The following is a 21,749-nucleotide window of genomic DNA, read 5'->3' on the forward strand; positions in this document are numbered from 1 at the left end:
CAGCGGGGTCGGTCCTGGCCCTGCCGGCCATAAGCGCTCCCGCGGGCGGCAGAGCCTGACCCCCCTGGCCGAGCCGTGTTCTAAGGGGCACCGTCAGAGCCAATGCCAGGCTGGCCCCGAGGGGCCCAAGCGCAGGGTCGGAGGGGAGCGCGGCAGCCACGGGCCCGGTCTAGGCCGCACTGCGCTGGCCCAACACCCGGGTGACCCTCTTCTACCAACGCAACCTCCGGAAGCAGTGGCCGGGTGGAAGCCCTGGACACCTGCAGGCCCTGGCCCTAGACAAGCGGCGCGCCCGCCGGCGTCTGGGCCCGAGGCTGGTTTTCTAGCGCGTCTCCTCTGCAGAGGGCAATCGCGCTTCTCAACACCTACAGCTTCTCAACACAACGCCGTCTTCCGACCGAATGTGTGCATAACCTAGCAGCACTCTATCTACCCTTCTCAGAGGTGAGGTCCTTGAACCCTTGGGGAGGCTGGAGGAATCTTCCGCTGCCCCCTGCCCGACCTGGAGGAAGCCCGAGGAGAGGTGGGCCTCGGTCCTGGACTCTGGAGGGTTCCTGCAGTCCTGGGTCAGTGTGGAGGGCGGGCTCTTGCCGAACCCACAGGAGGGTGAAGAACATCCGGCAGGAGAACCTTCCAGAAGTCCCTGCACCAGTTCCGGACAACACTCTCTGACCGGCCTTCTTAGGTCAGAGTTCAACGTCTATAAAATCACCTGCCCGAGAGCCTATTTCAGACTTTCTTAATAGCCGTGTTCTCTGCCATTAACGCCAAATCCCCCAGGGGTTCAGATGATAGAAGTGAGGTGACTGCACACAATTAAATATTAGAAATGACCACTGAGTACATCCTGTTTATTGTTTATGATTTACACGGAAAAAGATGGACTGGGGTGACGGAACAATAAACCAATCATTACATTTAGACCTGGGCTTTTGAAAACTTGCATTCCATTTTACAGTTCATATATATTTAACAGCTTATATATAAATCCAAATCACAAATAATCTTAAGAGTTAGCTCAGAGATAAACAATTAAGAAACACAATAGAAAACCACATGGATCTACCTTTAAATATCAGCATTCATATTACAAGGAAGAAGAAAATGTTCAAAAAAAATAAAATTAAGTCAAGTCACTTAACAGAGAAATAAGAGAAACAGTATTTTTTATCCATATTTATACTTACTCCTAACTTACCTTCATATATTCTTAACTTTTCCAAAAGGACCCAAACAGTATTTCAGAGGATCAAACGATATTTTGGAATCTGAACTTTTCAGCCTCTGCTTGTATCAACTTGTTACAATGAAAATCCTAAAGTCTCAATTTTCTTAAAAAAAAAAATTTTTTTAAGCCAACTCTTATTCAACTTTTCTCCTTCACAGCAGCTGTTTATAAATAGTAGGGAGCCAAGAACGAAGGATAGAAACAGATGGGAAGCAAAAAGTACAACCGCTATCTTAAGTTCAACTCTCAACACTACTGGTTGAGTTTGGAACCAAAACCTCTTAACAACTGGCAGATAACAGCTAAACCTTAACAGGCAAAGAAGAAATATTTTCTTTGGGACAGCTGCTACTAGGAGAAGAAAACTGACGTCCCTTAATACTGCCTAAATAGAATTTGTGGCTTACTACAGAGCAATCTGTAGCAATGTCAGTTTAACCAGTAAGCATCACAACTGATCGATATTACTTAACGGAAAACAACAGAAAAAGAAATGAGAAAAAGAAAAGAGAAAAATTAAAAACCACACTAGCCACAAAGTTCCACGATATACACATGAGAATTAATTTTAATCTGATTTGACTCCTTGACGCTACTGCTCATCAGTGAAATATGGTATGGAAATATCACGGAGTAGAAAACAGGCAAAGATTAGTTTATACAACAGTGACTATATACATCAGGGGGGAACATGCTAGCTAATGCAACATTAAGGCCTGAATGTAAGCATTTCCAAAGTCACAGAAGCCCCAAAGAATCCCTAAATTACAAAGTCACCACATTACAGGCATGCAATGTTCAGTTTTGTTTTACCCATAAAAGGATACACAGTATTTTGCTGTAAATACCAGACACACATTTACAATTTTGCAAAAATTAGAATGCAAGTGTTATGTTCCTTATATTTAAGCCTCAAATGTGCCAACAGTGAAAATTCATTTAAGAACGGAGGAAAGAGATGGAATATAAATACTCAGAGAAATTACACAAATAAAATGGAATTTTGCATTTGGGAAGCCATAAATATTCTTCTTACGTGTCCAAACCAAATTATCAATGTACTACCCAGATGGATGTACACTCACTACGTGCTTTACAATTTTACTTGCTCAAATGCGGCATTCTGACACCTATCATTCTCTGGTGCTGACAGCAAATCCCATCTGTAAGTTAAATATTACGTGCACGTTTGCACGTATTTGCCTACTGGGTGTGACCACCTAAATGGAAAGCTGTGCAATCTCATTTTGAGGTTATATAATAATGGATGACCCTGGGGGCCAAATTTCCCATTAAAACAACTAAGGAAAGCTCATTTCCTCACTTTTATAGAAGAATCTGAACAGAACTCTTTTAGAGTGCAAATCTGGGGTCACGATCTTCTCTCTTTTAGAGAAAGGAAAATCAGAAAGGAACCGTGTTACATGCTCAGTTCTGCTCACAGTCACTAGGTGATCATGTCATCTCCTCCTTTCACCCAGGGCTTAATTTGGCTTAATTCAAAACAAACCCATTTTTATTATTTATTTTCAGGTGAATAATTTTATCAAAATAAATTAAAGAAACAAACGCTGAAAATGCACTATGAGTAATCCTTGTTCAGGAATACTTTAAAAGAATAAATTATAACACAGTAAGGTTTAGATATATTGTGAAAAGATATGGCCAAAATCTGTCCTACACCCCATCAATTTTATGCTTTATACAAGTTGGTACAATTAACCTTCTAGTTTTTTAAAGATCGGATTTCTCCTTGGGATACAACAGAATGAATGTTTAAACATCTGATGTATGTTTTCAGACTTTCCAAAATTACTTTAAACAAACTGTATCTAATGTTTATAAATTTATAAATAAGCATATTTATAAATTTATAAATTAAAAAAGTATTTAACAAACGTGTCATGAATGTTTTCAAGTATGACTGTAACCAAGTAGAAAGGGAGAAGGATTTCATAAGGCCATCTAATTCATTTCATACCAAACACTGAGCACACGAGATTGCTCATAAGCTTTACTAACTTTATCTCAAGCACCAACCATAGTAAAACACTCATGCTTTACTAACATTACTCTAAGCACATCCACCATTTAGAAAAAGAAAAAAAAATTGTTTTACTATCTAATCATTCCAAGGGGATTACAACATTTAAGATTTTAAAATTTTGAGATGTTTTAGCCAAAATTTTGGCCTTTTTTTTTTTTTTAGCATTTTAACTTTAAACAAAGATGGAAGAGTAGACACCTTCCTAAAAAACAAAACAAAAAACAAAAACAAACCTCAGTATTATGAACCAAGAGGTTCTGATATAGCAAAAGCAAAGCAACCAATCAAAAAGCATGTTTTAGAATTCTTTTTATTTCCAATGAAACCAAATTTTACTACTGTTGTGATCACAGTCTTCACATTTGATGCAAATAGGAGAGCTTAATTATAATCACTTAGTGGCAGTACTTCAGACAAAACCAATAATAGATGCCACATATAGGATTTATTTCTTCTGGAAAGAGTTATTAATTGGTAAGCTTGACTTTACAACTGATATCAACATAGTCAACTAAAGAAAATGGATGCACTGCTTCAACATTCAGCTTGAAAATGTTTAGTACTTTCTGCAAACCTAAATTTAGTTTAGAAAGGTTAATATTCTTTCTAAACTATGGCATAGACTATATATAGCATTTTAAATTTATTTATATATAATTATTTGCACATCAGATTGAGAAGGAATTTGCAGATTGACTTTGACAGGGTGATCTCATCCGAGGGTTAAGGTTTAGGGGGCATCCGCCGAGCTGTCACTGGAAGGGGGGGCCTCTTGCTCAGTCTCGGAGGACGCAGCTGCTGATGCCTCTATGACGGCAGGTGGGAAATGGCGGCGGCACACGGGGCACGTTCCCGACTGGAGAGGGAAGAAAATAAGGTCAGAGCCAAAGGAAGAGTCTTTAGGGTGCCACCCAGTATCTTAGCAAACTAAAAAAAAAACAAAACAAAACAGTATTGTTTTTTTTTTTTTTTTTTTTTTTTACAAAACAGTATTGTTATCCTAAAAACTGAATCAACTCCAAACTCACACAATCCAGAGAGGCAAACTGTGATGCTATTTCCTCTTCATCCCAATCAGATTCTAATTTTTCTGAGGGTAAATAATGTTTCCTAATTGTGCTTGTGTTCTTCAGGTCAGTCATCTTTCACTTAGTATTAATGGACGGTCTACTACACCCCTTGCTCAGCACTGGTGCTACGGTGGAATGTGAGCAAGGAGTCACAGGGCATGTCCTCACCTGAACTGAATTGGTTTTATTATTTACTCCATGATGCCACACACCTAATTAATTCACATACCTGTAACACCAAATGATCCCCTAAGATGGACTTCCCTATATACTGAAGCCTCACTTAAACACATGGAGCTTAAACTTTATTAGCCACATAATTCCTTTTCAAAAAGATATGGAGAGTTAAATGCCTTCTAAATGATGAAAGACATCAACTGTAGACCTAGGAGGGAAGATGGGACAGGGAAAGCAATCATACTGTGAGTACATCTTCAGACCAATCAAAGACTATGGAGATGTGTCATCTGGTGATAGATCATTCATTCCCTTGCGAATATATCCCTGCGACCTCTCCCCCACCCCCACGAGAGCCCTGATAGAAATCATGCTGTTCAAAGATAAAGATTTGTATCTTGGGGATCTTCTCCCCAGAGGAAAGGCTTTTTCTTGACAGGAAAGAAACCAAAGAGATTATTACCTTGATAGTCAAGTCAATGATAAATCAAAGCGGTATAACATATATAATATTTACAATTCAAGAATTTAGCAAGCATTTATTGTGCACTTGCCATATGGACTGGGCCCGAGCAACCGTATTTTAGTGTCAGATGAGTGTGGTCCCAATCAACCACATACTAGCTGTGTAGTCTTGGATGAGTAACAATCATTGGAAAATGGTATTATCCCACTGTGTCCCAGAGTTACTGTGAGAATTAAATGAGAAAATACAAGAGTCATCTAGCCGTACCTGACACACAGCAGGAAAATTTAGATCCTTCTTAAGGCTTAGATACTACCATGAGTTTAAATAAAGGGGATATGAAGGCCAGAAAAGGTGGAATTTAAGCTGGCCCTACCTAGACCATCTAATCTTACTGATGGTACAGGGGGAAAACTACGCCAGTTAAGCAAACATAATAAAGTGTACAAAGGAAGTAAATATGAGCAGATAGGCTGGGGGCTAGATCACAGAAGGTCTTGAAAGCCAAGACAGAAACTCCAGATTTTATAATGGAATGGTGAACATTTCTGCATTGGATTTTACACATCTTAAGTAGAACTCTGACAATAATGAAGTGGCTGTAGAAGGGGATCGACAGCAAAGAAAAAGAAAGGAAGGAAAGACAGAGGAGGAAGAAAGGAAGGAGAAAAGGAAAAGAGTGGTTGTAAGAAAGAGAAGGAGCTATATCCATAAGTAAATAGGTGATGAAAGGGATTAGGAAACTTCTACCTTAACTGTCTATAAATATACTTTATGTAAAAATAGAGTTCACAGAGAAGATTTAAGTAAAACTTTTTTTTTCTTAAGTAATTCAAATATAGTTAAAAATTATTGGGTAAATATTTAAGGAGGACAGATACAGTTGGAACAGGAGGTATCTGGTAGGTTATTACATATTTCTCATATACATTTTCAAAGACATTGATTTGTATTAGAATATTAGTACTTTGAATAGTATCAAAGGCTTTTATTTTGCTTGCGGTATTTTTGAAAACACATATTTCAGGGATATGATTAAAGATCTAATTAGCTTTATTCTAAAATGACTTTTTGATATTTAATCATTTCCAGAAATGATTAAATATGTCAAGCAATTAAGTGTTGTCTATATTGTTTTTTTAGCATTGTTATCAGTAAAGTAGTTTCATATCATTAATCTGTAATCATTAAAAGGTAATCAATTTTCAACACTTAATTAAAAAGTACTACAACTATGTAGCTGAATAAAATATGCTTAAAAGACATAATCATCATTAGCTTTCCGGAGCAACTATTAAAACACTAATTTAAAAACAAGTAAAAATAAAACTCACCTTCTGTAGCCAAATTGAGACACAAGGTTTATGAAAGAAATGATGACAGGGAAGCTCTGTTGCTATATCATCCTTAATATACTCACTGCAACAGATTGGACAGCACTGCTCCTGACCAATTGCTGAAAACAAGAAATCACCTGATCAATCCCATAGCATTCAATTTTAATATAACTGAAAATATATTAACTCATAGATGATACCTATGATAGAAGAACCAGACTTTGGGGCACACTTGTTCTAGCCCATGACTTAATAAATTAAAAATAGTCTTCTACTAAGTGAAAGTTTGTCAGAATCTGGTTTCATAGAAAAACTAATGAAAGCTTCTAGTAGCAGCATTTTATGTTTTATGTGTACTGATATACTTAAACATGCAACGTGTCATTTGACATTAGAGATCAACTTTGCACTTACCAGTGTGGTCTTCAAGAACAAGGGTCTCTGGAAGACCATCAATGCTTTCCTTACTGGCTGGTGGATTGGCCACCTCAACATCCACTGCAAGAGACTCTAAATGTGCCAGCGCAGTCTGCAAAAGAAAAGTCACAGTTCCTTTTTAGAAAACACTTTAAAATAGTAATAGAAAACTATTTTTAAAGGTGTGTTCCAAAAGTACATGAACCACTATTCTCTGCTTCAGTAGCCTGTCCTTTTTGCCTCCTCCCAAAAGGAACAACCATCACACCAAAACGTCAAAAAACATACCAGAAAAGGGTACCTTACTTTTCACAAGAACAAAAATCTATCTTGTCTCAATAATCAGCTACTTGCCCATCATACTTATAATTTCAGAAGAGTGGCTACCTCTTCCAACTTATGAGTTTCTGTATGGAATCAATAACATGAAAGAAAGTAAATATTTTGGACAGGCTCAACACATGAAAGATAAAACGTGACTGAGGTTACTGGATGAATCTTCAAGTTAGAGAAGCAAATAATTTATTCCTGAATGGCTGTATCTACCACGGGCACAAAATCAGCACACCCACATGACTAGCTCACTATTATTAGTAGGTTACCTGGGATATGAACTTTATTTAGGGGCTCAGTGTCTATATAGAGTCACTATTCTAAGGATGACAGGAACAACAGATCGTATGATCACCCAGTATAATCCTTTTGTGGCTTGATTAGCCCTTCTGGCTACAGTAAATTAGAACTATAGCTGGGACTTATATTCACAAGACCCAAAAGGTGGAAATGCGATGCGTGCCCAAGTACCCATCCAGATGAATGGATAAACTGTGGGTGGTAAAGGTAAGTGTACAGTCAAAATCAGAATATTATGATACTGTATGTGGTAATGTGTTAACTGCTTTGAGTATAAAGGTTAAATGACAAAAGTAATTACAATAGCTACAATAAACTGTTGATATACAATATAAAAAGAGGTAAATTATAACATCAAAAACATAAGAGGGGGAATAAAGTAGAGTTTTTGTATGTAATCTAAGTTTAGTAATCAGCAAAATACAGAGTATTAAGATGTTTCACGTAAGCCTCATGGTAACCACAAAGGACAAATCTATGTTAGATTTACAAAAGATAAAGAGGAGATCAAACAATACTACTCTAGATAATCAAGTCACAAAAGAAGGCAGAAAGAGAAAGAAAGGAAAAAGAACTACAAAAGAGCTAGACAATTTTAAGATGGTACTAGTAAGTCCTTACTTCTCAATAATTACTCTAAATGTAAATGGACTAAATTTTTTAGGCAAAAGGCATAGAGTGCCTGGCTGAATTGAAAAGGCAAGACCCAACTATATAAGCTGCCTACAACACACTCACTTCAGCTTTAAGGACACACAGGCTCAAAGTAAAGGATGGAAAAAGACATTCCATGCAAATGGAAACCAAAGAGAGCAGGGGTAGCTATATGTGTATTGGAAGAAACAGACTGCAGACCACAAATGCTACTAAGTGACAAAGAAGGTTATTTTTTAAATGATAAATGGTCAATTCATCAAGAGGCTATAGTAATTGCAAACAAATATGCAACCAATATTAGGGCACCTAGGTATATGAAGCAAATGAAAGCAGATCTGAAGTGAGATTACACAACAATATAATAACAGGAGGGGACTCTAATACCTCACTTTATTTTTTTTTAAAGATTTTATTTATTTATTCATGAGACACACACACACACACACACACACACACACACACACACACACACACGAGAAAGAGGCAGAGACACAGGCAGACGGAGAAGCAGGCTCCACACAGGGACCCTGACGCGGGACTTGATCCTGGGACCCCAGGATCACGCCCTGAGCTGAAGGTGGTGCTAAACTGCTCAGTCACCCGGGCTGCCCCAATACCTCACTTTAAAGGATGGATCCTCCAGATAGAAAAAGAAAGAAAACATTAGACTTGACCTACGCTTTAGATAAATTAAATAGATCTAAGAGATATACAGAACATTTCACATGACAGCAGCAGACTACACATTCTTCTCAAGTGCACACAAAACATTCTCTAGGACAGATCATACGACAGGTTCCAAAACAAGTCTTAGCCAATTTAAGAAGACTGAAATCATACCAACTCTCTTTCTGACCAAAATGGCAAGAAACAAAAAATCAATAATAGGAGATTGGAACATTTGCCAATATGTGAACACTAAACAATACACTCCTGAACTAGTCACAGAAGGATAAATATAGTACGACTCCACTTAAATGAGTACCTAATGTAGTAAAACTCAGAGACGCAAAGCAGATTAGTGGTTGCTGTGGGCTGGGAAGAGGAGGGCACAGAGGAGAAGAGGGAATTGTTTACGATGTACTTGATGCTGACTAATGGCTACAAGGGTAAATTACACACTGTGTGTACGTCCCCACAAATAAACGCTAACGGGCCCCCCTACAGACCAGGAAGATTCGTCCTGAATGCTAACACTGTGCTCTCCTGGATGGCAGGCATCACCTTTGCGCACTCTTCAAGATTTAGCCTGGATAATCTCACAATGAATTATGTCTTTCCAAAAAGGATTTGAGATGACTTACAAGAGAGGATAGGGCCAAGGCCTAAGCAAAGTCAGAACTAAAACAGGAGGAAGCAAAAGGTTCATCACACGAGTTAGTAAATATAGTTAATAATATGGAACACCAATTAGACTGAATTTGCAGAGACTGCAAAAAGAAAAATAATGTGCCAGAAAATGAATAGCTGACTCTTAGCTCCACATTCACCTTTCATAGATCTGGGCCTTTTGACTATTTTTTCCCTTGCTGGCATGACCTTAGGTCTTGTCGGTAGAGGGCTCTGGAGAGCCATCACAGAAGGACTCTGCCTCCTGGTCCTGGTGGGCTCGCTGGGCAGGTCCCTGCCCGACCGACCATGGGCTTCTGCATCACAGATGGCTCCTCCAGTGCCCGGCTACAGAAGCACATGCCATTTCTCCAGTGCCTGACAGACGCAGTAGCAGGTAGCCAGCAGTTTCCCCTGGCACCTATCTTGAGTGGCTTTACAGCAGTGTGCTTCCAGTTAGCCACCTCCCTGTAAACAGTCTCTCTAGCACTCCAGAGGGCAGATTTCCAGCAAATTCTGCCAGCAGAGTAGCACAAACACCTCTCTGAGAGCCATGGCTGTGTCCTCCCCAACAGTCTGGATCTCAGCCCTGGGTGGAGGTGGGGGTGGAGTGTGTGTGCTCTACCTCAGTCCTAAGATTATTCCTTAAATCTGCTATTCCTGCTCCTGGCCAACGGAATGGAATATTATCAATCCAAAGCCTGATTACAAATAATCATATTAACCACAATCCAGCTACCACTGCGGTGCACTGAAATGAAGTGCCGACTAGGACATGTGTCTTGGGAGCCCAGGTACTTGTTACACTTGACTCTATGGTCATAATGCCAACTATAAAAACTAATGTGGGGTGGGGTTCTTGAAGAATCCCCTTGCTAACCTCCAAAGAGAAAACGACAAACTCGGGTCCATTAACTCGCAGAACCACAGAGAGTGGTAAGAACCACAGAGTTTCCATGATAGCTCTAGAACAAACATCTTATTTCTTAAAATCAACACAATTTTTAAAAAAATTTTTATTTATTTATGATAGTCACACACACACACACACACAGAGAGGCAGAGACACAGGCAGAGGGAGAAGCAGGCTCCATGTACCGGGAGCCTGACGTGGGACTCGATCCCAGGTCTCCAGGATCGTGCCCTGGGCCAAAGGCAGGCGCCAAACCGCTGCGCCACCCAGGGATCCCTCAAACACAATTTAGTTGTATGAACTGCTGAATTAAAATGCGGGTTTAGTTCTGTCTTGTCAACTTTCTCAAAAGTTGTATGACTGGTTAAATCAGGATTCTGATACTTAAAATGGGAACATCTGTTTGGACTCAAGAGGAAAGAGACTATTTTGAATTCCCAAGTTACTCAGAGCCCCCTTTCTCCAGTAGTAGTAGCGTGCCCTCTGCAGACCAGACTTCCTCAACTTGAATATCCTGTGATAATCTCACTTGGAGTGTACATCTCTTATTACTTCTGTGCCCACCAGTGAGATATCAGAGAATGACAACATCCAAAAAAAAAAGGGGGGGCAGGATGATTGAGAACACGTTATCTTCAGGAATGTAAATTTGGGTCACTCCACTAAGTAACGAATCCTACCCACCTGAGATTCTTGCATAAGGCAGAGAAAATATGGAATGGGTTATTGATTTTAACAAAAAGGACTATTAGGCTTTGCATATTTTCTATATGTTTGTATCTGCTAACCATTTTCTTTCTCTATGTCCTTCCCATTTTTATTTCATACAGCAGTTAATTTTACAAGTTAATCTTCATATAAGAGGATATTCAGTGTGACTGAATTTGTGGAGTAGTTAATATTTAGCATTGGATATAATGACCCTTGGGAGTCTGTTCATCTGTTGATTCTTGAGAAAGAGTGAAACTTCTTCATTTTAAGAATAGCTATATTTCGTCAGGTGGAAATACAGTTGCACAGCTCTTGGGAGTTCAGATGTGTGAGAAAGGTGTATATGGGATCTAACTGGACCATTCCCCAGTTATCAATTACTGCTCCTCAAATCCAAATTCACTATTTTTGTCAGCTCTGTGATTTGGGCTATTTAAGTATTTTCCTCTGATAGCTGTCACAATGTTAATTAAGCTCTGTTCACAGAAGATGCTGAAGGGACATGCAGAAGGAAAGGGATTTTGCTTCTAATCCCAGCGTGCCTGCTGGACTCAGACAGGCTTCCATGGCATGCATGGTTCCCTCCAGCATCTAGCTCTTGAAATGCTAACGGCCAGGAGCTTCGCCAGCACCCACCTTGGGCAGTTCTGTCGAAGAGTGCTTCCAGTTAGACATCTCCCTATAAATAGCTTTCCAAAGCAGCACCCCAGGGTCAAATTCCAGTCAGTTTTGCCAGTGCAGCTCTACACTGACTTCTCTGCCATTCAGTGAGCCACAGCTGTGCCATCTCCATTAAAGTGTGGATCCCAGCCCTGGGGTGGAGTGGGATCCTTTATGTGATCTTAGCCCAACATGTGGTGACCATTCCTTCTATGTGCTTTTTCTATATTCTTCAGAAATATCTTTATTCCTTACTCTAAGTTCTTGCTACTCTAATCCGCTATTACAGTTAATAATTCTTTATATTAAACTTTCCCATCAGGAAAATAGAAAATGGAAGGTGTAAGAGCCTATCACTTGTCCCTTCTTTCTCACATAACTATAATCATGAATCTCTTCCCATTCCCTGTGTAGACAGACTGCAAGAACTCATCTGTACTACTGCCATAAATTTAAAAAAAAAAAAAAAGAAAGAGGGCTATTATCTAGAGTAAGTACCATTTTTAGTAGGATACTTAGGCTCTGATACATGATTGTCTCAGTAAGTTCATTATTTCTTTCCGATAATTATCTGCACACTTGCAGTGCTAATACATACCTGGAATTTCACGTATGTGAAAATAATTTATAAGCTCGGTACTGACAAATACTTAAGATGATTTGAGTCACTTATAAGCAACAAGAGTAAGAAAGCCCACTTTGAAACGACTGCTATGAAAATCTATAAAAATACAAAAATCTATCTATACCTCAGGCTGGATATTTTCATCAGTCAGTCCACATGTCAGAAAGACAACATATAGACTAAACAGCACAACTGGAATATGTTTAGGTTTAAAGGAGCATAATCCTTTGTGAGCAAGCACAAAGTTTAGTTTTTAAAGAAAAAAATCCAATTTTGTTTTTAAAGAATGAAAATTTATAACAAATGATTTAATACTGATTTTGAATGATCACTGAATCCAGGTTTTCTAGATGATTACCACCTGTTTGCTGATTTGAATAAATCTTTCAATATAACCACTTACTAACAGCTTACCACTATACCAGCTATTCTGCTAAGTGCTTTAACATAATTTCACAATAAGCCATAAGGTATATGGTACTATTTCTATTTTGTAGATAAGGACCTGAAACTTAAGGTGGTTAAGTGAACAATTCAAGGTCACAAAGCCTAAATCAATCAATCTAACTCAAAACTGCATGCTCTTACTTCATATACTACTTTCCTAAGGCTGATTACTCAGTATATATGAGGTGCTAAGTGTGTACAGACTTTCCAGAGGTCCATGGGCATGAAGAGTCTTGAGAGACTCAATTTCAATTCAATTAGCTTTCTTTCTTTTGTAACCTTTCCTCAAACTTATCTGCCTAAGAATGTACCTGTCATCAAAGTATCATGCTGGTTCTCTGTTCCCATATTCCTTTTTATACTAACCTTTCCTTTATAAATAAAAGCATACTTCTGGGACGCCTGGGTGGCTCAGTGTTGAGCATATCTGTCTTTGGCTCAAGGTGTGATCCCCGAGTTCCGGGATCGAGTCACACACGGGACGACTTCCTGCATGGAGCCTGCTTCTCCCTCTGCCTGTGTCTCTGCCTCTCTGAGTCTTTCATGAATAAATAAATAAGATCTTAAAAAAAAAAAAAAAAAGGCATCCTTCCTACCCATTCAAAGGAGCGATCTGAAATACTGGGGTCAAACTGAAGTAATGACTGAATAATATATTTTTGTAGGTAGCTTCCAGCACCTGCTTTCAAAAAAAGACTGGAGGATCTAAACAATCTGTCAAGTTGATGTAATTTTGGCAAATACCTCAGAAAAACTAAGTGACATTGCTATGATAAACTTCTTCCATCCCCATCACTTTATTATGTGAACAAGGTTTCTCAAGCTTACATTCATAAAGATAAGAAACAAAACCGATGTTAACTGTATCTCATTTTAAGAATAAATAAAATTCACTCATAAAAGTAGTAAGGATGGAAAAAATCTCCATCTATCTCATTAAGAGATACACTGCCAGGAAAATTTTACTTTATGTTTAAATACTTATCAACATTTATAAGTTTGTTCTTGATCACAGTCAGATGCTACAATTTTAACCCAGTCTAAACCAATCGTTCTATATTTAAATTCTTGAATGTGTGTTTGTTGCAAAGGGATATGATATGGTCAACAATACTGCTTAGGATTTTGCTAAAAGATTTTAGGAGTCAACATAAATGTGCAAAGGGAAATTTTTTTTCCCAAAACTTATTCAGAATTAAAGGCTTTAACATCATTGTATCAAACAGTTAAAGATCTTAAATATTTCATCCTGTTCACTCAAATTTGAGACAAGATATGAGCCAAATGTTTTTTGTCAATATTTTCATCAAAAACCTCTATCTAGAAAAACAGATCAGTCTGGTATTAGGAAAATAATAGAAATGAAAACAACCAGTGCTGAAGAGAGATCAGGCTATTTGAGAAAAAAATAAAAGCACTCAGTTTATTAGTTCCTTTTGTTTCATTTAAAGAACACTGTTAAATTTAAAAGGAAAAATCATAAATTATAAATTAAATTATTAAATTATTTCAGCTTCATTTTCAAAATGATTAACTGAATATTAGACATAGAAAAAATAAAAATTTCTAGAGTGGTAAGAAAATCGAACTGTATAGATTGTCAACTGAATTCAAATAAAATACAGTAGAACACTAAGTCTGAGCAAGCTGTTAAACTACAGCAAAGGGAGACACCTAACACCATTTGCCAGAAGCAGAAGGACAGATGATGGGTCAGAATGAAAAGCGCCAGGTCACTGGGTTCCCTAAGAGCAGCAGCCGACAACGTGGGGACTGTACGTTCCCTGGGTGTACGAACTTCTTCCTTGACTCTGTCTTTGTTTGCTCAGCTCGTGCCTTTACACAGTATGACCCCTACCCACCTGACCAATCTTTCTGCTGCTTCTTTCAAGATGCCAATCAAATGTCATGTTTCCTACTGGTAACAAATAATAAAACTTTTTCTCAAAATTTCTTTTTCTTTTTTAAAAAGATTTTATTTATTTATTCATGAGACAGAGAGAGAGGCAGAGACACAGAGGGAGAAGCAGGCTCCTTCAGGGGAGACAGATGCTCAACCACAGAGCATCCACAGGTGTCCCTCAAAATTTCTTTTTAAACATATCTCTATACTGTAGGAGATAATAAACTATCAGCATAATAATAATGGAAAGAACTGTTTAAGCAATGTGAAACCAGACTCAAGAATGGATATCTTCCACTGTGGTCACTTAATATTTACTAACAAGGAAGTTATCTTTATATATTTCGGATACAAGTTATCACTCTGTACCATTATTTTATGTGTCAGAATTTAGTAGGGCAAGAAATAATCTGGGAAAAGTCCTAAGTATATTGTCTTACAATGATTTTTCCGACTCTTCTAGTACACAGTATTCTTGGTATGGTTACTTTAAAAAAAAAGAAAAGACACACCAAACAAAGCATAACTGATCAATGATCTACGTGGAAGGTTACACACATGTAAAAAAGTCATGTATGTATATGTAGATAGACACGTTGGTCTACTATCTAATTTATGACTCTAGACTTTCTAACCTCAGAAAATTTCAAGATAAAATGCTGTTATAATGTCCCTGAAAGTTCTCTCATTCATTTTTGTTCTCTCACTTTTGACTCATTCATATTATTTTTCTACTTTGGAAATATTAACTTAAAGAAAAGACTTCTAATAATGAAATGCACTAGTGCACTGGAAGATCCTAAATGTGAAAAGCTTGGGCTTCTGACCTTAGGCAAATACAATTATGAGTATTTGTGTTTTAGTCAAATAAGGAAAAGAAAGCAAGACAAAATTATGTGCCACACTTATTTAAGTACGTATGTGTATGGTGGTAATTGAGTAAAAATTTTAACTTCATTAAGCAGCAAGGCAGTATTTAGAAGTCATGAGGGCAAAAAAAGAGAAATGATTTGTAACATATCCTTAGAGATCTTCAATTCCATTTCTCAAATACACCTGTGTGTGTATTTATATAGACAATCAGAACCACAAACTCAGATAATTCAATAAAGGAAAAGTGTATTTTCTAAATGTAAGTGAAACATTTTCCAATCTGCAGTTGGAAATACTGCAAATTTTAGCAAATTAGCAGAATGTCCATAGTAATTTATATACATATATTAGTGGCAATCACTATTCAATAAATGTTATTAATGAAAAATTATTCACTTTTTAATAGAAACCCTTTAATGTTTATAATTCTGCATCCCACCAAATTATATATGGGCATCAGAGCCAGTCACTAAAATACCTCCATAGCTTGGGCTAAGCGTTCTTCTAGTGCCATGTAGGTGAGGAACTGAGGATCCACATAAGAAATCGCTTCAGCAACTCCTAATCCATCTGCAAAGCCATCAAATAGGCTGGAAAAGAAAAAAAAAAAAAGCCATGATTTGGGAAATCTTTATGAAGATATATTAGCATCCCAATAAACATACTGTAAGCAGAAAATATTAAATATTTTAATGGTAAATATTTTATTTTAATATATTTTAAAATAAGTAAAATATTTTCATGTAAGTCTTATGCAGTGAGGGGCAGGAAGAACCAGCAGGGAAGTGAAATACAAGCACAAGGAATTAGGATACCACACTCATGACACAAGTTTGTAGGAAAAATCCTACATTTCTGGTTCTAACTTTGGGGACTGCTTAGGCCTGGGATAAAGGTAGTACTTCTTCCCTTCTAATTCTTTCCTATATATTTCCCCTTCTGTTTGTTTGAGTTGCCAACCTAAACTTACATGAGAACATGGTAAAGATAACTGATGCATTTATTTTAAGTCTATCATTAGTGTCAAAGCCTCTTTTTCTTCTCACCTTGTCCTGCTTAATTACTTGGCCTTAAAAAATATTTAATTTTCTCAAGTGTTTCTCTTTAATCTCTTTTATTCTTCTAAGTTAGAAGTAGGCCTCCTCCATCATTATTCAGATTGAAAAAGATTTAGCTCTTAAATTCTCATTTTTATTACCTTTTTTTTTTTTTCTAAAGGACTGTAGTGTCCTTGAAGAAAATCTGTTTTATTCTGGTCCTAATCTCCTTCCTCCATCCCTAGACATAGATTCCTACTTTCCTCTAGTCTTGGAAATACCACATATTTCAAAATCCAGGAATTCTAAGTATGTCCTCAGTCCTCTTCTTTCTAATCTTGGCTCCCCGGAAACTACATTCAAGTCCAGTGTCTCACTTATCCTTTCTATAGGTTGATTTCTTTTTTTTTTTTTAAGATTTTATTTATTTATTCATGAGAGACACACACAGAGAGAGAGGCAGAGACATGGGCAGGGAGCCCAATGTGGGACTCGATCCCAGGTCTCTAGGATCAGGCCCTGGGTTGAAGGCGGCGCTGAATCACTGAGCCACTGGGTTGCCCACTGTAGGTTAATTTCTAACCCTTCACCTAATTCCAAACCCTCTTCAGCTGTTCACCTACATTTTTAGTTTTCTGGGGGGCACATGAGCCCAATTAATTCCCACCACCTCAAATCCACTATCTCCAAAACTGAACTTATTTTGTCCATCTAAAGGCAAACGTCTATTGATGTCCATGTCCCCAAGAGAAGCTGAATAGAGTCAGGAACATCCAGTTACACTAGCTAGCTCAAAATAATTTTGATGTCAACTTCTGTGCCATCAAAATTACAGATCTATTGCCAAGAAATACAAAAGTATTCTTATGAAGATTAAAGCTTAGTAGAATCTAAAAATTAGCAGACGTCACATGTTCAAAGAAACATTCTCACGCAATCACAGATTTCAAAATTAGAATTTAGTATATGTGCTGCCAAAGCGAGCACTTAAAATTAGAATTTAAAATACAAATCAGTGACTCCGATCTCCCTTGCAATACCAGAACTCCTTCACCCGGCAGTGAGATATAGTGCAAAGAGGAAGAGCCCCAGAGTCAGTGAAATAGCGACTGAACTTTACATTTAACTGAGTCATAAACAATGTGAAAAATTTATTTAACTGTTACTGTTTCTTCATCTATAAAATAAACCTACACATGCCTGGCACAAAGATGGCACCAGAGTAGGCATTCAAGAAACAGCAGAATCATTTTCTCCATGTAAAAACATTGCTTTCTGGGGTGGTATGTGCCAGTGTGGGAGAGCCCTATCAGAAGTAGGAAACTTCTGTAAAGTAAGTGCTCTAGTTTTGCCTTTTGAAGTAATACAAACTAAGCCCACTTTTCCTTTGCAGAAAACTCCTTCAAACGGTTAGAGTCAACTATCTCCTAATTCTTTTCTTTTCTAGACTACGCAGAGCTAGGCATTCAAAGCAGAATATATATGCTCATAAATTTGGTCACTGCTAAATAACAGCTAATTTAAAAATTCTATTATCATTCATCTAGCAATCACCATGGTAATACAAGTGTTTCAAACAAAAATCACTAATGATACTAAAACTAGTAGATGGAGGTTTGACTGAGAAGATTTACAGTCTCAAAGTTATCTTCCCACTAGATGCCTATTTTTATTTAAAAATATGGCAACTGTACAGTGAAGAAATCTGAAACATAACACCTTAACCAACTGATCAGAATTAACATCACCAGTAATTGGACAATTTGGCATCATGTGTCTCCTGATATGACCTAAGAAAAACAAAGTATCATTTCTATGGTGTTCTTGCTAAAAATCTGTAACTCAAGTCTAATTATGACATCAAATCTAAGAGATATTCTAAAAAAAAAATAAATGGCCCAAACTGTTAAAAAATGTCAAAGTTATGAAAGACAAAGAAACACTAAGGAAATGTTCCAGGTTAAAAGTGACTAAAGAAACATGTTAAGCAACAACAATGAATGGTCTCAGATTGGACAGAAAAAAAATTCTCTACTGGCATGCATATATATATATAATTGGACAATTATAAACATCTGAATAATTCTGTAGATTAGAGAATAGTATTGTTATCAGTGTTAATTTCCAGATTTTGAAGACTTTATTTTGTTATATAAGAAAATGTCCTTGTTCTTAGGGACTTCATTCTAGACCATGGGTAAAAAGGCACCTTGTTTGCAACTTACTCATAAATGGTGGGGGGAAAAATGCCATAAACATAGAGAAACAAAGGAAAGAGAATGATAATACAAATGCAGTAAATGTTAACATTTAGGGACTATTAGTGAAGAATATATGGAAATTCTTTGTATTATTTTTGCCATTTTTCTGAAGTTTGAAGTAATTTCAAAAGTGTTTTTAAAATTTTGTTATTAAACCATGGTCCTATCTATAGGGAATTAATTTCTCACAATCTTATTAGGTTAATAATTATTAACCCCAATTTCTTGCAGGAAGATAGGTTAAGTAGTTATCAAAAAACAAAAAATGGTACAGTCAGGATTTGTCTAAATCTGAAACCAACTCCCACCACACTAGTTTATAAAATAGTCTCTGGGTAGTCTGCGGTAACACTTCTATGACAGCAAAACAAATAAATAAACTTTGATAGAGGACTTTTTTCCATTTTCTTTGAAACTAAAGAATCAAAAAAGCTTTAACTTTTTTTTAAGTTGTGGTGAAACAAAAATGTTAAGATTTTGGCTTCAGAGATAAGAAGTGCTGTTTGCCATGGCTTTTCCTTTTAGTCGTCAAAATGACATTATTTTAATATGAAAACCAAATCATATTTTCAATTCATCAACCTGTAACGACTGCCACATAAATTAATATAGTGCCACATACGCAAATAATGAAGTGTTGTCATATCTACATAAAATTCAAAATAGTAACCTTCAAAATTTTTTCTTAAAATCAATGCTAAAATGTTTTCCATATTAAAAAAAAAAAAAGCTACTCTGAAGCTCCCCACATTTGGGGACAATCAGTAACATCTCTAAAATCTTGACAACAAACAACAGCCATGTCCAGAGGGACTGTCACTGAGTTAGAACCAACACTAAAAAGTCTTCAAGTTTAAGTTAAAATTATATTTAAGAAAGACCTCAATTATTTCTTTACATTTTTATGTGGAAAAACCTTTTTTGAAAGTTATTTAGAAATATATATCAAGATCTTAATAAATACTACTTATCTCAGTGATGTCACCTCTATTAAACCGCCATAAAGAAACCACCTGAAGCACAGAACAAGTTATATGAGGGGAAAGAGTCACTGCACTATTTCAATGAAGAAATGATTAAATTTTAGTGCAACTACAGACCTACCTAATGGAGCTGTAAAAAAATTATTTTCATAAAATTTTGAAAATGTGCAAAAGAAAACATTTCTTCATATTAGATCGTAACTGCCTCCCAACATGCACAGATGAAGCGAACTAAAGCGACAAATCTGTCATCTGCTGAGCATTACAGGGAATGACTTTGCATAATGGAGACAGAAGACAGCAGTACACCAAGGAGTTCAGGAAGAGGGGGACAGACAGACATGGGGGTGGGGGCGGGGGATAGAACACCAAGACCAGCAAGTCCAGGACCAGGTGAGCCACTGCTTTGCCACAAAGTTTGGGAAGCCAGAAAACGGGTTTTGGAGCCAGGAATGTTTATGATGGAATTATGAACTGTTTGTGTGGCTGTGATGAAAAACCACTTTGTACTTCCACAAAATGGTCAATGAAAGTCTGCTTTGTGCATAAAATTATTTTCACCCTGGGAAGTGAGAGATAGGAAACAGTAAGGAGGATTTCAAGGAGATCCTGAGATTCATATCTGGAACAATTTGGAGAAGCACAAAGAAGTAGCTACCCACACAGGAAGAGACACTAAAGATACAAAGGAGGACTCAAAAACGGAAGTTCTAGAAATCTGTAGTTGGGGGGGGGGGGAGATATGAATGAGTTCTCCTTATCTATACTCTTCTCAATTTTCTGTGATGGAATTTTAACTGGAAAAACAAAATAAATTCTTGTAATTGTATCTCTGTAGAGACGGACACAAAGGTAGTACAAAAGCATATTTTCTCCAGAAAAAGTAACAAGAAGAGATCAGTTGGACATCAGTTGGACATTATTCTACATCTCAATAACTAGCTGCTTTCAGAGGCATACTGCACATTTGAAAGATAAATCTAACTATAAACCAAAACAGTTAAATTTTGACCATTATATCATGAGACGTAACAATTCTATAATCCACTTAATTTATATGCTTCTTTTATTTGAAGTTCATTATTCCTTTCAGCATAAAGTAAACTGAATACTTTCAGCATTTCTGGGAAGGTACAATTATATTTCCCATACACAGAAGGATAACTATTTTCTTAGGATTCTTCTCATTTAATCACAGATTCTGAAATTCTTTAAGTAGTATTTATTAAGGATTCTTTTTTTTTTTTTAAAGGATCAAATGGAAGGCTATATTCAGCATATACAGCTAAATTTAAAAGTTGGAAACCTCAAACCCTGAGCTTATAAAATAACAAGGATATAAGGTGGGCTTCAAGAGAGCCAAAAGGCCAAAGAGAAAAAGAAGTCACTGCCTGGAAAAGAAGGAGGGAGTGTCCATGTAGGAAGGGACATCCAGAATGAGATCAGAAGAGGAAGACTGACAGATGGGAAGGTGAGAACACTTCTGAGATCAGAGATGTGGTTTCAATTTAGCATCACAAACAAATTCTACTCAATGAACAATTAACCACAGGAATCGCACTGTTACATACCTCCAGTCCACATCTAAGTCCTCACTCACGCTGGAGTCATCCTCAAGGTTATTGTTCCCATCCAGCATGAAAGCTTCTGGCTGTGCAAACTCATTGGCAGGCTCATTTCCCTCATCGCTGCTGCTTTCATTGACTTCATTGTACTGTAACCAAGGAATCTCTCCCTCCTCCAAAGATGTCTGTTCCCTAATATAAACATTTTAAGGGAAGAAAAAAAATTATTATTATTTTTTAAAGATTTATTTATTTATTCATGAGAGAGACAGAGAGAGAGAGAGGCAGAGACACAGGCGGGAGAAGCAGGCTCCCTGTGAGGAACCTGATGTAGGACTCGATCCCAGGACCCAGAGATCATGACCTGAGCCAAAGGCAGACACTCAACCACTGAGCCACCCAGGTGCCCA

The 21,749-nt window shown here is 37.2% G+C and overlaps 1 protein-coding gene across 2 annotated transcripts in view; it reads right to left on the bottom strand.

Moving 5' to 3' along the window:
- Positions 1-834: 834 nt before the first annotated feature.
- Positions 835-21,749, bottom strand: part of PJA2 (praja ring finger ubiquitin ligase 2) — a 67,019-nt gene continuing 46,104 nt past the window's right edge. For both annotated transcript variants that reach the window (XM_055315276.1, XM_055315277.1), the window contains 5 exons: positions 21,346-21,531; positions 15,972-16,083; positions 6,740-6,854; positions 6,323-6,444; positions 835-4,131 (listed from right to left, as the gene is read on the bottom strand). In XM_055315276.1, the coding sequence (XP_055171251.1) occupies positions 4,006-4,131; positions 6,323-6,444; positions 6,740-6,854; positions 15,972-16,083; positions 21,346-21,531 (661 nt within the window). In that variant the 3' untranslated portion in view covers positions 835-4,005. The remainder of the gene's footprint in view (positions 4,132-6,322; positions 6,445-6,739; positions 6,855-15,971; positions 16,084-21,345; positions 21,532-21,749) is intronic.

This window comes from Nyctereutes procyonoides, unplaced genomic scaffold (assembly GCF_905146905.1).
Source record: "Nyctereutes procyonoides isolate TBG_1078 unplaced genomic scaffold, NYPRO_anot_genome, whole genome shotgun sequence".
NCBI classification, from domain to species: Eukaryota; Metazoa; Chordata; class Mammalia; order Carnivora; family Canidae; genus Nyctereutes; species Nyctereutes procyonoides.